The sequence below is a fragment of the Pantherophis guttatus genome, chromosome 11 (assembly GCF_059756535.1).
Source record: "Pantherophis guttatus breed Tessera chromosome 11, ASM5975653v1, whole genome shotgun sequence".
Classification (NCBI taxonomy): Eukaryota; Metazoa; Chordata; class Lepidosauria; order Squamata; family Colubridae; genus Pantherophis; species Pantherophis guttatus.
In genome coordinates this window covers 26,335,075-26,349,088 of record NC_142073.1, presented here as the reverse complement: position 1 = coordinate 26,349,088, position 14,014 = coordinate 26,335,075, and the positions used below count along the sequence as shown (strand labels likewise).

General features: G+C 45.0%; 1 protein-coding gene across 5 annotated transcripts in view; it reads left to right on the top strand.

The window, feature by feature from the left end:
- The window catches only part of MTSS2 (MTSS I-BAR domain containing 2), a 54,943-nt gene that overhangs the window by 32,927 nt on the left and 8,002 nt on the right, over nt 1–14,014 (top strand). For all 5 annotated transcript variants that reach the window (XM_060681517.2, XM_087877177.1, XM_034425673.3 and 2 more), the window contains exons 7-10: nt 7,208–7,365; nt 9,864–9,971; nt 12,567–12,664; nt 13,468–13,594. In XM_060681517.2, coding sequence (XP_060537500.1) covers nt 7,208–7,365; nt 9,864–9,971; nt 12,567–12,664; nt 13,468–13,594 — 491 coding nt within the window. The remainder of the gene's footprint in view (nt 1–7,207; nt 7,366–9,863; nt 9,972–12,566; nt 12,665–13,467; nt 13,595–14,014) is intronic.

Here is a 14,014-nt window from a genome sequence, read left to right as displayed (position 1 = left end):
GAAGATGTTAAGCAACCCAAGCTGGCCTCTCTGAGTCCAAACTTCCCCATCCACTCTCACGCCACTTGCATGCTTCCCCTCCCAAATGCCCATTGCTCCCTCCCTCCCTCCCTCCCTGTTTCCATAGCAGCTGGCAGCAAGCTTGAAGGAAAGTGAGGATGGCCAGGCTGACACCAACAAATGACCTTGACGTTTCCTTTCAGCGAAGCCCCCACTCCGGCTTTGGCCCTTGGCTCCACAGCACCAGTAGGAAGCTTTTGTTGACGTGCAGTTGGAATCTGTCTTTCTGGTAACTTAAATGCATTGCTTTATGTGCTGCACTCTGGAATGATAACAAACAACTTTGGACCGTCTACATCATCCTTCTTGGTCCCTCTTAGTCTTCTGTTTGTGCAGGTCCGAACATGCTCAAATCCTTCAGTCGCTGTTCAAGGGAATTTGTTTCTAATCCCCAATCTTCCTAGCTGCGCTTCTTTGAACCTGTTCCAGTTTCTCTGAATCCTGGTGTGAGAGATCAAAAACCTCCTGTAGTTTTGCAACCATATCATGCTGCTGCTCCCTATCCAGCTTATAAAGTTGCTTTCTGTTCAATTGGGTCCGATTTTCAGCGATGTCATGGACCAGCTCTCTACATTTTCCAGTGTTGGGTGGCTTCTTTCAGCTGTTTTATGCCCGAGCTGGAATCGATTTTAATAGTGTCTAAGCATTGTGGCTTTTTGGCCCCCTCATTTTCTTTTACATCCCAGCGTTCCAGTGAAAGCCACTTTCAGTATGTAGTCAGTTCAGATGGGGCTCAATTAAAACCTTTTCACAAGTATTACTGCCCAAACTGGGTATTCAGTGTTCTGTGTCTGTTTCCTAAACTTGGTTCTGTTAAATTTTGTTCTATTAGCCTGTTTCCTACATGCTAAACAGGGTCTAGAGAATCCACTTGATTTTGATCATGTGACTGTGCGGGTGCTGCAATGGTTGTGAAAAGTGCTGTTATAACTTCAGAGGCCACTAAACGAATGGTTAAGGACTACCTGTACTGCAGCTCTTCTCTTTGTCTTCTGGAGGGCTCCAGCCTTTTAGCTCTTCAGGCCTCCACTTCTCCTTGTAAGGCTGGTTTTCCCCCCTTAGAGTCCCTTGGCCTGCCAAGAGGTCGTCTATCCCTCTTGTCTCTGGTTGTCATTGTTGCCGGCTCGCGTTCTCTCCTTGGGAAGAACCGTTGCCTGCCTTACCAACTGACTGTGGCCTCCGCATTGCAGGCCAGGGACCCCCCCAGAGCTTCTGCAGAGAGAGTTTTCAAGCAGGAACGCAAATGCGGGTCTCGCCTGGAAATCTTTTCGGCAGTTAGACTCAGCCAGCGAGAATGTGCCTCAAGAACAGACATCATGGCTCTATGCAGTCAGTGTTAAGTATAATAGAAAAGTACATACTCTTCTGTGTACTAAGGCACATATAATAAAAGGATCCACGCTGGGTTTCATTTCGGGCCTGTGCATAATCCTCACCAGCCCCTCTCCTCCTCCTCCTCCTGCTCCTCTGTCTGGTCCGGCTCTCCTCTCTGGGGAGGACCAATGCTGAGATCCACCCTCTGGTCCCAGAGGCAGCAGCATCTCTGTGATTCCCAAGAGTGCCGGTGAATGCAGAATGGGCCAAGTCATAGCATATGCTTGGATCCCCATTTTCAAAAATGGGGCACTTTCACCTTTCTGAAAGGGCAAAACAAATCAGGTGACTTCCAGCTATTTACTCAGCCCGCCTCTGAGTTGGTTTGAACTTGTTTGTTAGCCTCAGTATTTTTGCTGCCAAGCAAGACATCAGAATCTCAGCCTTTGCTCCCCAAACGCTTGGTCGATTTCTCGACTCTGCTTGGCTATTTCCAGACTTCCCTGATTCTTCTCCCCCCTCCCCCGCCTTCCGTGCATGTGGGCTGCTGGCTGTTGTGGTGGGAAGCTTGTTTGAAGGGAAGCAGGATCCACCTGCCGTGGGAGCCCAGCAACTATTGTGCCAGAGCAGCCATCCTCGGCCCTGCTTGGCTCTGTGTTATAAGTGGGGAGAAAGACACACACACTCACACCCCCTGTGATTCTGCAAAAGAGGCCGTGGGGCAGCTGGGCTCACAGCGGTATGTTCCCCCTGACCACAGGGGTGGTGGAGAGGCTTTTCTAGAGGAATGCGACAAACTCTGCTCTGCATGAATGTGGAAGCTCTTCTGCATTTTGTGGTGTCACCTTTTTATCTGGCCTCCCTGGGATGAAGTAAGAGGGAGCTGAAAACCTCTGGTCAGCCAGTCTCTCTGGTCTGCTGCTCATTCTTCCATGGGTGGGTGATAGTGCCAACTGCCTGAGGAAGGGGCGAAAGGGATTTCCATCAAGGAGGCCACATTCCATCTTGGGGACTCAAAGCAGCCAAACTGCTTGGGAAGCCAAGGAAAGTGAAGAGGCTTTTCACACTCAGCAGAATCATTCCAGCCTCAGCCCAAAGGGACAGGAAGAATGTCCCTTAAGAGACCCGACTGAACACCTTCTGGTGTTGAAGCCGTAAAAAAGCAGCCCCGCTCCTCTTTTGCCTCAAACACTTTCTGTCCACCTGGTATGGAAGTGCTGTCTCCCCTTTTAGAAATTGGTTTTGGGCCTCCAGGCCCTGAGGCTTAGGAATCAATTCCAAGATATTTGGAGGTCTAAGTTTGTCAAACGGTGTTCTCATTACTTTGCCACCTTTATTTATATCTAAATAGAAAATGCATATATATTAGAATAACTTTGAATATACACTTATCTGCATATATTAAAATGAAATTTCATTGCATACAGCTGTATGCAATGAAATTACGCTATAATATTGACTTCCGGTTGGCGCCACGGGGAAACAGATGGGGAAATGGAGAGCTCCGCTGAGCCCTGCCAAATCCCCTCTGCTAAGCTGCCGCCGATAGGTCTGTGGACCTCACCTGTCTTGTAGGGACAGGGGGACAAGAAGGAACGCCTTGGGCGGCTGAGAGGAACGGGCAGGTTCCTCGGGGCCGGAGGCTTCTCCTTCACGTCGGCGGCAGCGGAACGGCAGCCATGGCGGCTGCCCTGAAACCGCGGCAACCAGGAACGAGGATTGAGCTGCAGGAAGAAGATGAAGAAAGAGCAAAGATCAAGAAGCCGGGTGAGTGACACCAACCCAGGCAATATAACGTACCTATTTGGAATTATTGGAAAATAAGACCTCAAATTTAAAAGCGGCTGCTGGACTGCGGGGCTTAAAGATTGAAAAGGAAAAAAAATGGTTAAAAGACCCGAATTGAATTTTGTTGCAGTAAACTTAAATTGGCTGATTTGGCATTAATAAATTTCTGAAATTTAACTGTGCCTTTAACTGGAGTGGATAGGAGAAATGGATATTCCTGAGAATTAATGCCTCTAAAAGAAATGAAGCTAATGAAGCTAATGAAGATAGATGGATGGCTACAAAATAGCCATGGAATCTGCAGTGACTAAGCAGGGAAGTGGATTGAAGAAATTTCCCTTTCTGGGTGGAAAAGAAATATGTTAATTGGCTTTTTACCTTGGATTACTTGAAATTAATATTGGATATAACGATTTTGGAGATTCCTACTCTGTCCCAGATGATTTTAAGAAAGAAGAAAGAAAGGACATTTTGGATTTTAACAATGGAGACTGACAAAACTGTAAACAAAAGCTAGGTGTGGCGTAGTTAACAAAGACAGGAAGCTGATGCACTACGCTTGGAACAGACATTTTAAAAGTTTTAAAGGGACATACAGAAATTCTTTACTTTGAACTGATGAACCTTGAAATAGAGCACTTTGGACAGAGAGGAAAAGGAAGAAAAGGAAGAATTAAAGTGGATAAATTTAAATGTGACTAACTGAAATGTAAAGTTTAAAAGCCTATGTATATATGATAAAGTTTAAAAGCCTAGGTATATATGATTTTTGGATAAAAACAGGAAGGGTTGTGAAATAATAAAAATAGAAAATAAGAGGTGGCTATTAAAATAATGGATGATATCAAGGGGATAAAAATAATAAAGAAGAATATTTATTTATTTATTTATTTATTTATTTATTTATTTATTTATTTATTTTATTATATTTCTATACCGCCCTTCTCCTGCGGGACTCAGGGCGGTGTACAGCCAGGATAAAACATAGCATATAAAATTTAAAAACATTTAAAAAAACAATTAAATAATATTGGCCCGAATTTAAAACAACCCAATTAAAACCGAAATTCGATTAAAAACTAAGAGGATGGGATCAAGCCAGCCCAGCTAGATGGAACAAGTGTGTCTTCAGGGCCCGACGAAAAGTCCGGAGGTCTGATATCGTGCGTATCTCAGGGGGCAGGTCATTCCAGAGGGCAGGCGCTGCCACAGAGAAGGCTCTCCCCCTGGGGGTCGCCAGCCGGCACTGCCTGGCCGACGGCACCCTGAGGAGGCCCTCTCTGTGTGAACGAACCGGTCGGTGGGAGGCTATCGGCGGCAGAAGGCGGTCTCACAAATATATTTTGAGGCAGGAAAATTTTAAGAAAATGTACTGTTTGATGTAATATGTTTTAATTTTAATTTGCAAACAAATGTTAAACTGATGAATAAGGATTGATTGAACAAAATACAAGATACACAGATGCTAGTGATTAGTCTTGAATTAAGGTAATACATGTTGGAAATGATGACTATTATGAAATATACTGAGATTTAAATTGAAAGAGTAGGATGGAAAAATGATATAAAACAGATAATTATATTACAGTTAAAATGTGTGGGATAAGAGTTTGAGACTCGGTGGTAATACGTTGGAAATTAATTAGAAGTGCTGGAAATTAGCTAAACAAATAGGAGGAGTGCTGGAGGGAATTATGCTGGACATCAGTCAAACAATGGAGGGAGATTAGAGGAGATTATGCTGGAAATCAGCCCATAAAATGTTGGAAACAGCCAAACAAATAGGAGGAGAGTTGGAGGAGACTATGCTGGAAATCAGCCAAACAATGGAGGGAGTTAAGGAGGAGACTATGCTAGAAATCAGCCCACAAAATGCTGGAAACAGCCGAACAAATAGGAGGAGAGTTGGAGGAGATTGAGGAACTATTCTGAAATTAACTAAACAGTTGGTGTTTTGGAGGGGATCAAGCTGAGAATTAATCAAATAGAATAAGCTGGAAGATAGTTAAATATTAGAGAGAGATATAGTGGAAAATATATTAGAAATTGGAGTAAATAAAATATGTCTCTGTGAGAAATCTGTGTAATATGTAAACGGAGAAAAAAAACCTAAGGTAAACTGATTTGAGGATAAGGGTCAAAGGATTAAAATTAGACAAAATATTGTTTTATAAAATATAATAAAAATAGAGTGGTATTGAATTGAAATTAAGAATAAATGGTGATAAAATTGTAAGGTAAACACTTAATATATTTTTAAATGTGTTTTAATATTTGTATTTGATGTTTTTATCTGGCTGTTCACCTCCCTGAGTCCTCAGGGAGAAGGGCGGTATACAAATTCAAAAATAAATAAAATAAATAAATAAATAACAAGAGGTTAGAATATTGTAAAAATTATTTTGATATGACTTGTATAAGATATAAGGTAAAGAAGAATAAAGATATGTTTAGAATTGTTATGCAGATGTAAACATGAGTGAAAGTGAATTTGAAACTAATTTTGGATAGATATAATGGATTTATATAGATGAAAATGTTAAATTTGAGTTAAAATTGGTTTTTTTAAGTTTTGAATTTCTTTTCTTTTCTTTTTTGTTTACTTATAAAAGATGTAATGGAAATTGTGAATTGAGCTCGTGAAAGGAATGTAAGCGTGGTAACCATCTATGACCGGATCGAGATTTTTGCTCTTGAAAGTTATGTTTTATGTTTAAATTTGGAAAAAATAAATAAAAAATATTTACAAAAAAAAAAAAGTTATGCTATAATATTGTATAAGATGTGTGTATGTGTGTGTGTGAGTGTGAGATACTTGATCATCTGCTCATTCTGCCTTGCTCTTCATGGCCTCCTCAGCAGAAGGTTGACCTGAGTGGTGCAGCCTTATTGCAATATATTATTACTGGGCAACATTATAGTGAGTGCCAGTAGGTGCCAGTCAGTGAATGGATGAATGGAGCTTCCTTGTTTTCCCCTGAAATAGAGTCATAACTTTTTACAACCAGCAGATGCCACTTATGGTGCTGCTCTGAGGACTGCGGCAGGCCAGATTTCTCATAAGGTTTTGTAAATTGGCATTTTTTTACAAGCCAATGGACAAGGTTGAAAAGAGCCTTGGTGGCGCAGCAGACTAAAGTGCTATCAAGTAGCACCAGCTGTCTGCAATTACTGCAAGTTCAAATCTCACCAGGCTCAAGGTTGACTCAGCCTTCCATCCTTTCGAGGTAGGTAAAATGAGGACCCGGTTTGTGGGGGCAATAAGCTGACTTTGTATAAAAAAGAACACCGCTTAGGGTGGGCTGAAAGCCCTACTAAGCAGGTATATACAAAAGTATGAAGGCTATTGCTTAAAAGCATTGTAAGCCGCCCTGAGTCTCCGGAGAAGGGCGGCATATAAATCAAACCAATAAATAAATAAATAAATAAGGTTTGCTAGTTTCATCTAACAAGTTTGACCAACAAGCAATTTTCTTAGGGTGTTCTCTGAAATAAGACATCATATTAAGCCATTATAGTTTCTTTGGAAGGGCTTAGCATGCAATGGGACTCAGTAGTTGTGTTTTCTTTTCCCAGATTTAGATTTATATTGGCCCAGTCAATTATTTGGGAAGTTATATGAAAGGTTCTTGGGAACTATCCATGTATTGTACTGCATTATGCTGCATGATACCTTAGAGATAAGCAAATGCTAAATAAATTTGAATTCCATGTGTGAACAATGGAACACGGGTTGAGTTTAGGTCTCAAGAAATGTCTGTTTCTTCTTCCATGTACACTTCATCCATTTCATTTCCCACTGTGATCTTGCCTCCTGTCTATATGCTGTATTGTTTTTATTATTATTAACAGTAATAATAATATGTTGTTTGACTCCCAAACATGTAATCCTAGAGACACCTTCAGCTGCAAAAGTAAGCCAGTGGTAGTTCGTTTGATTTAGTGTGTGGCAGGTTTTGTCCCAGCCTGACATCTGTGGAAAGCCAGAGCTTGGCCAGGCTCTGGGTAAAGAAGCAATGATGGTCTCATCTGCTGTCGTTTCTAGGCAGGGGGGACCTGCAGCCTCAGCTGGACAATGCCCTGCAGGATGTGAACGACCTGTACCTCCTGCTGGAGGAGACGGAGAAGCAGGCAGTTCGCAAGGCCCTGGTAGAGGAACGAGGGAGGTTCTGCACCTTCATCGCATTCCTGCAGCCGGTGGTGGTACGTGCCTCGTTTCCGTGGTCAAGCGCAGCTCTTCTAGGGACCGGGCAACTGTCCCCACCCTTTCTTAATAATAATAATAATAATAATAATAATAATAATAATAATAATAATAATAATAATAATAATAATAATAATAATAATAATTTTATTTATATACTGCCCATTCTCCCGAAGGACTCAGGGCGGTGTACAGCCAGAATTAAAATACAAATATTATTAAAATACAAATATACAGGCAGATCTTGATTTTTAAGCATGGGAAAAAAACAATTGGCTTTTGTTGCCCAATAATAACGCAGCTGTCAGTTCAATTGTGCTTGTGCCTGCCCTCAGGTTAGTCCAGTGTCCTGCTTTTAGGTAAGGGGCGTGGAACCTGTGCAAGAAAGAGAATTTATGTCCAGGGCATTACATTGAGCTACTCCCAGCAATGCAGGAAAGGATGATGTATCTTGCCAAACTTTGCATCCAGAATCTGGATCTGATGAAGAGGAAGGTCGCCTCTTGGGTGTTTGGATACCAGGTGTCACCCCTGCCCAACCCAGAGGGTCCAGAGTGGGAAGGGACTTTCTCTCTTGGTGGGAGTTGAGGTGGAGGAGGAGGTGGGCTTCCTAGACTGGTCCTTGGTTCATCTCAGAGTGGCATTCGAGGTGATGCAGAATTAGAGACCAAGTAGGATGTTTATTGAAAATTCCAATTAAGAATTGGTCTCAGCTTTTTCTTTGACTCCTTTGTCCATTTTTTTCCCCATGAATATTGGGATGAATACTTATTCTTGTCTGGAAGATGCTGTGCAAGTTAAAAGCTGCACGATTTAGGGCCTTTCCCCCACTGCCTTCAATGTTTAATTAGTCTTCTGGCTGCTCCACCCAGCCAGCCATTCTGGGAACTGCAGAGAAGGCCAGAAAAGACGTGCGAGCTTCCTCGCCCTTCTTCCCAAGAGGGGTTTCCAGGGCAAAAGGGTGGCTGGCAGTAGCCAAATGAGCAGGGGAGGGGGTTGCACGAGCAAGCGGGGGTAGGTGTGTGTGAGCAACCCTGACCTCCTAGAAGGTTCTACTGGTCAGCCCAGCGTTTCCTTTCTCTCAGGGTCCAGCCAGGCTGCCAGTCAACAGGACCCAAGACTGGCCTCCCTCCCACTGTTGTTCTTGCATCGCTGTGAGACCAGCTGCCGCCCCCCCTCTGTCCCTCCCTCCCTCCAGAGATAAGACCAAGTCTTTGGTAGAGCCCTCCTCCTCCATAAAGGCGTCCAGTGTCCTTAGAAGGACTAGAACCCCGAGGACCCCTCCGGGTTGGGTCTCCGGGCACAAGGCTTTGGGGTTAGCAAGTCACAGGATTGGGCTGACCCTCCCTATCCCAGAGAGGAACAGAGATATTTCAGGAGGAAGGAAATCCAGGATGCAACCAAGGAAGGATGCTAAAAACGTACCATCACTTGAGTAGAGAATTTGGCTTGTGGCTTTTCTCCCAGCTGATGCTTCACTTGGCCCAAGCAGACAACAGAGGAGTGTCTCCGGCTTTGGTGCTTGGCAACTCACTTACGGGAACAATATTGGAATCTGTTGCCACATTTGGTGCCAACCAGTCACGACCACCGGCTGGTATTCAGCTGATTCTATCCGGTTTGGGCGAACTGGTAGTGGCGGCTGTGGGAGGCTCCACCCACCCACCCATTTTTGATATCCCATTTTTGACACTCTGCGCATGCGCAGAAGGTCCTGTGCTCACATTTGCGAACCGGTAGCGAAGGTAAGTGAATACCATCCCTGGTGCCAGCCCCATTTTTCATTCAGCTTTATTGAAGGTTTGAATGTGAACACGAACATTTAAGGTGTTTGTGGTTCTCCATAAGATTGTATAGGCAAACTCCCAAATTGCTCTTTTTGTTTACTGTTCCTAATTCTGAATTTTTTATTTTTTTTCTTTGGTCATTCCAGCTTGCCTGGAATGATATTATTTTATTTAATTTCAGTAATGTAACTGTAATCCCAGCAGGTTTCACATGGATTAACGTGAGTTACATTTCTGATTTCTGAAATTACACAAAACCTCAAGTGACAGATTTGTGGCTTTGTGGCTTCTGCACAGTCTGTAGCATTGCACGGCCTGTGGAGGACCAGCCGAAATGTAGTAGCAGAACTCGGATGCTCAGTGGAGAGAAGGAGCAAACAGGAATGGAGAAGAAGCTGGGAAGTCTCCAGATCAGATGAGGGGGCCGAAGGGGAGCATCCTTGACCTCAATTGACACCTAGAGTTGCCTCTTCCAAAAAGAGGCTCCCTTTTGCCCACCTCTCTGAAGCTGAAGTAGGCACACTGAGTGACAAGGCCTGAGTGACCTTATCTGGCCTAGAAAGTGGGGCTCACCTTGACCCTTCCTCCTGGTCTTCCCCAGGTAAAGAGCAAGCTCTAGTGTGTGGGGGGGGGGGAAGCTGGTTCTCTCCTGATTCCAGGTTCTTTTGTCCACACGGCCAAGGCTCATCCTTTCCTTTACCCTTTTGCAGAACGGAGAGATCACCATGCTGGGAGAGATCACCCACCTTCAGGGCATCATTGATGACCTAGTGGTGCTGACAGCAGATCCACATAAACTGCCAACAGCCAGTGAACAGGTAGAGAAGCACAAAAATCATGGTCCATATTCCCCTGAGCCAGCCCCTCCCTCTCACCGCAGGGATTTGCAGCATCCAGGAGGGGCCCACCTCCCTGCTCCGATTCAACTGCTTTTCATCAGAATCTGGGGCTTAAAACTCCATGTATGCCATGCTCTGCGCTCAGAGACCAGGATAAGGTCCGCTTCAAGGACTTAAAATGCGGCCGGGGGTCTCCCCTCCCCTCCTGTCCTTTCTCAGGACTAGAGTTCTCATGAGATGTTCAGGACTCGGTTGCCTTTTTCTCTTGTTGCTTTTCTGGTTGCCTGGCTTCGCTAAAGGGGAACCTGAAGCTCGACCACGGCACAAAAGCCTGGAACTGCTTTTTCTTCTGACTTACGATGATGATGACGATGACGATGACATCCATTCAGTCGTAGCTTTCTGTGGAGGCAACCTTACGTGGTCCTTATCTTTTTAGGGCGCTTATGCTGCTGATTCATTTTCAGACAGCTCTGAGCTCTTTTTCACAAATAGTGTTACAAAGCCAGCTTTATCTGGTCATTTTGTTCCTATTTTTCCTTTAATAAAAAAGAACTTGTCATGGCTGCCATTCTGCTAAGCTGAAAGCCTGACATCAGTAATGGTGGGAGGGAGCAGGGGGGGAGAGGGAGGCAGGGAGGGGGCTCGGAGGAATCGAAATAAAGCACTACCGCCCAGTGGGAAGCACCGGCCATCTCAAGGTCACTCCAGAAGGATGCGGAGCTGGCGCAGGAAGATGAGCACCATTTCCCAGACACCTGGCTGAACATTGACTGATAACCAGGGCAAAAGCTCAGATCCAGCTTTTCCTCTTCTGTAACCACTTTGGCTTTAGTAAAGTATTCTTTTGGCTAATTGTGGGCCAGGGTCTTCCTTTTCTAACTGACATTAAACTGGATCTGAGATTTTTGCTAGATAAGATACAATTCACTTTCCCTTGGTGAATTCACCAGCCCCCCCCCCCCCCCCCCGGTTATCGGTATTTATGAAATTATTTTGAATTTTTAAATCTATCTTGCCTAGAAGTCTTGCAGATTTAATCAGCCCCTCTCTCTTTTTGGCCAAACCATTTTTATTACAATTACAATTATTATTTATTACAATTATTTATTCACTCCTAGCGCTTGACTTATGACCACAATTGGGACCAGAATTTCACTTGCTAAGCAATGGGGTCATTAAGTGAGTCATCACATGACCCGACAACCATTTTTACTGTGGTTATTAATTGATTCACCACAATTGTTAAGTGAATCACATGGTCGGTTAGCAAATTTGACCCTCGTTGACTTTGCATGTCAGAAGCATGCCTGAAACATTTTGACTGCAGGATGCTGCAATTGTCGTAAATGTTGCCAAGGGCCGAAATTGTAATCATGTGGTCATGGGGATGGTATGATGGTCATAACTGCAAGGATGGCTTGTGAGTCACTTTTTCAGACGCTGCCATACCACGGGTGAAATCAGCAGGTTCTGACAGGTTCTGGAGAACCGGTAGCGGAAATTTTGAGTAGTTCAGAGAACCAGCAAATACCACCTCTGGCTGGCCCCAGAGTGGGGTGGGAATGGAGATTTTGCAATATCCTTCCTCCAGGAGTGGGGAGGGAATGGGGATTTTGCAATATCCTTCCCCTGCCACGCCCACCAAGCCATACCACGCCCACCAAGCCACACCCACAGAACCAGTAGTAAAAAAATTTGGATTTCACCACTGTGCCATACCGTTGTTAAATAGTCATAAATTGAGGACTACCGTATCACCATTCTGAATAACAATCTTGCTTCAGTGGATTCCAATCAGTTCAAAGAGAATGGAGGGTTATTGCTCTATATCTTATAGCTTCAGCCATTGGCAAGCCCAAAAGGCAAGTAAAGACAGGAAATATCGTTTCAAAAGATTGCCTTCTGGGGAACTGGATCCAGGAAGGCTCAGGAGTTCATGGCTCCCATGAAAAAGCCCAGTGGATTCACATAGTCACATGTGAACTTGTACTTCCTCTGGAGTAGTTGAAGATGGCCGGACTATGTGTGGGCATTCTGCTTTGTTGTGGCCAGACCCCTTCCAGAAACTCATCCACGCTGGCAGCTCTGCAGGCAGTCTGGGCCTTGTGGGGCATCTCTTCTCTGGAGCTAAGAACCGAAGGGCTTCAGGGCCTGGACCCCAACATTGGAGAAGAAAGGATTGGAATAGTTTGGGAAGCTAGATTGAGTCTGTAGGTAATATGCCAGTTGTTGGTTGAGGGAAATTTTGCCCAACCGTTTTTGTTATCTGGCCCCCAGTTCACCGAGAGTTGTGCCATGCTGGTGCCTCCAAGGAGCACCAGAGACAATTGGGCTGATATCCATCCCTTTAACTCTTCCTCCTTTGCTACAAGCAAGGCCTGGTGGCACAAGCAGCTTAGCTGGTGGCCCTTCCCGGCAGCATCTTGGCTGCGATCTGGGTGAACATAGTTTGGCCAAAGGCCAGTGAGCCTCTCCTCGGTTTACAAATGCCTCTGGGGTCTGTTCGGAGGGCAAAATCTCTTAGGGTCAGAAATGCTGTAAAGGCCCGGCTAAAATAACTTTTTCTTGCAGGTGATCAAAGATCTGAAGGGCTCTGATTACAGCTGGTCTTACCAAACCCCTCCATCCTCCCCTAGCAGCTCAGGATCCCGCAAATCCAGCATGTGCAGGTATGTTTGGCTCAGCTACTGGGGATCTCTTGTTAAGTGGCGTATAACAGGAACAGGCTTCTCGTGGGCTCAGACCTTAGGAAGCTTGAATAGGTTCAATGATACCCCAGTTCAATGATACCCCTTGTGACATACCAGATACTTCCCAAACTGAGTTGGCAATGGCATGGAATAAAATCAAAGAGAGCCAGACTTGAGCAGCTGTGGTCAGAGTTGGCCTCGAATCGGACATAACGAATGAACTCGAGCCATGGCAGTTCTCTCCTTCAGGTCAAGCAAAGCTCTCCTTTTGTCTTTGATGGTGGTGTAACATCTGTCAACTGGAAGTAGCTGGGAAAAGTTATGCTCCAAACTTTAAGACGTGTTGCTCTTGATCTCACCCCAAAATTCTTCATAGACATTGAAAGTGCTTCTGCCTTTAGCTGAGGAAAGAATTAAAATACGTATTTGTGTAAGCTGCAGCATATAAGTCCCTGTCCATAAGATTCAGCCTACTTTATTGATCCCTGCTGAAGAGGAAGAGCTGACTTCTTGAAGGCTTCTTCATGGTGGAGAAGGACTCTGTAACAACTCTGTTACAGTAACAACTCTGCAGGTCTTGAATCAGCATAAAATAAGGGCAGCTTGTATTTACTGCCCTCCCCCAGAGGAACAGTGCCAGCATGAGGAGGGCATGTAACGGACTGCTTGGCTTACCTTGCCTCAAGGAACCTCTCACATCTGCAACCAGTGTCCTCCTCCTTCACTTCCTGGGGAAGCTCTGGTGGTAGCATCTCACCTGGTTTCACATTTTACTCCCATAGTGTGGCACAACCAGGAAATGCCAACACCCGCCTGTCCAGTGTCTCATCACATGACTCGGGCTTCATCTCGCAGGATACCATGTTCTCCAAGCCTCCTTCGCCAATGCCCTTGGACATCACCAGCCAGGTGAGCTAAGGGTGAACAAAGAAGGAATTCCAGGACAGAATTATGGCTCCACTTGTGCTCCCAGGCAGGCAGGTGCTATCTCCTGAAAGAAGCTGGTGGCAGCCTAGAGCCTCCTCTCCTGGGAGCGATTCAAGAGTCCCTCCTTCCCTGGCCAGCCTTCTTGGAAATGGAGACGGAGTCTGATTTGAACAGGGAAGGCTGTCCCTTTGTGCTGGGTTGATTCCATTATGTCCCTCGGGAAAGGATTGGGACAGTTCCTTTTTGAGGGAAGGAGGTGGGCTGTGACCCTGAGGAGCTGCTGCCAGTAGGAGCCCCTTCTTGGACTGGAGGAAGGAGGGGACATGCGTGGCTTTCCTTGCCCAATTCAAAGGCTAACGCTGGCACTCCTCCAGCAGCTCTCTAAGCCATGATGACATCGAC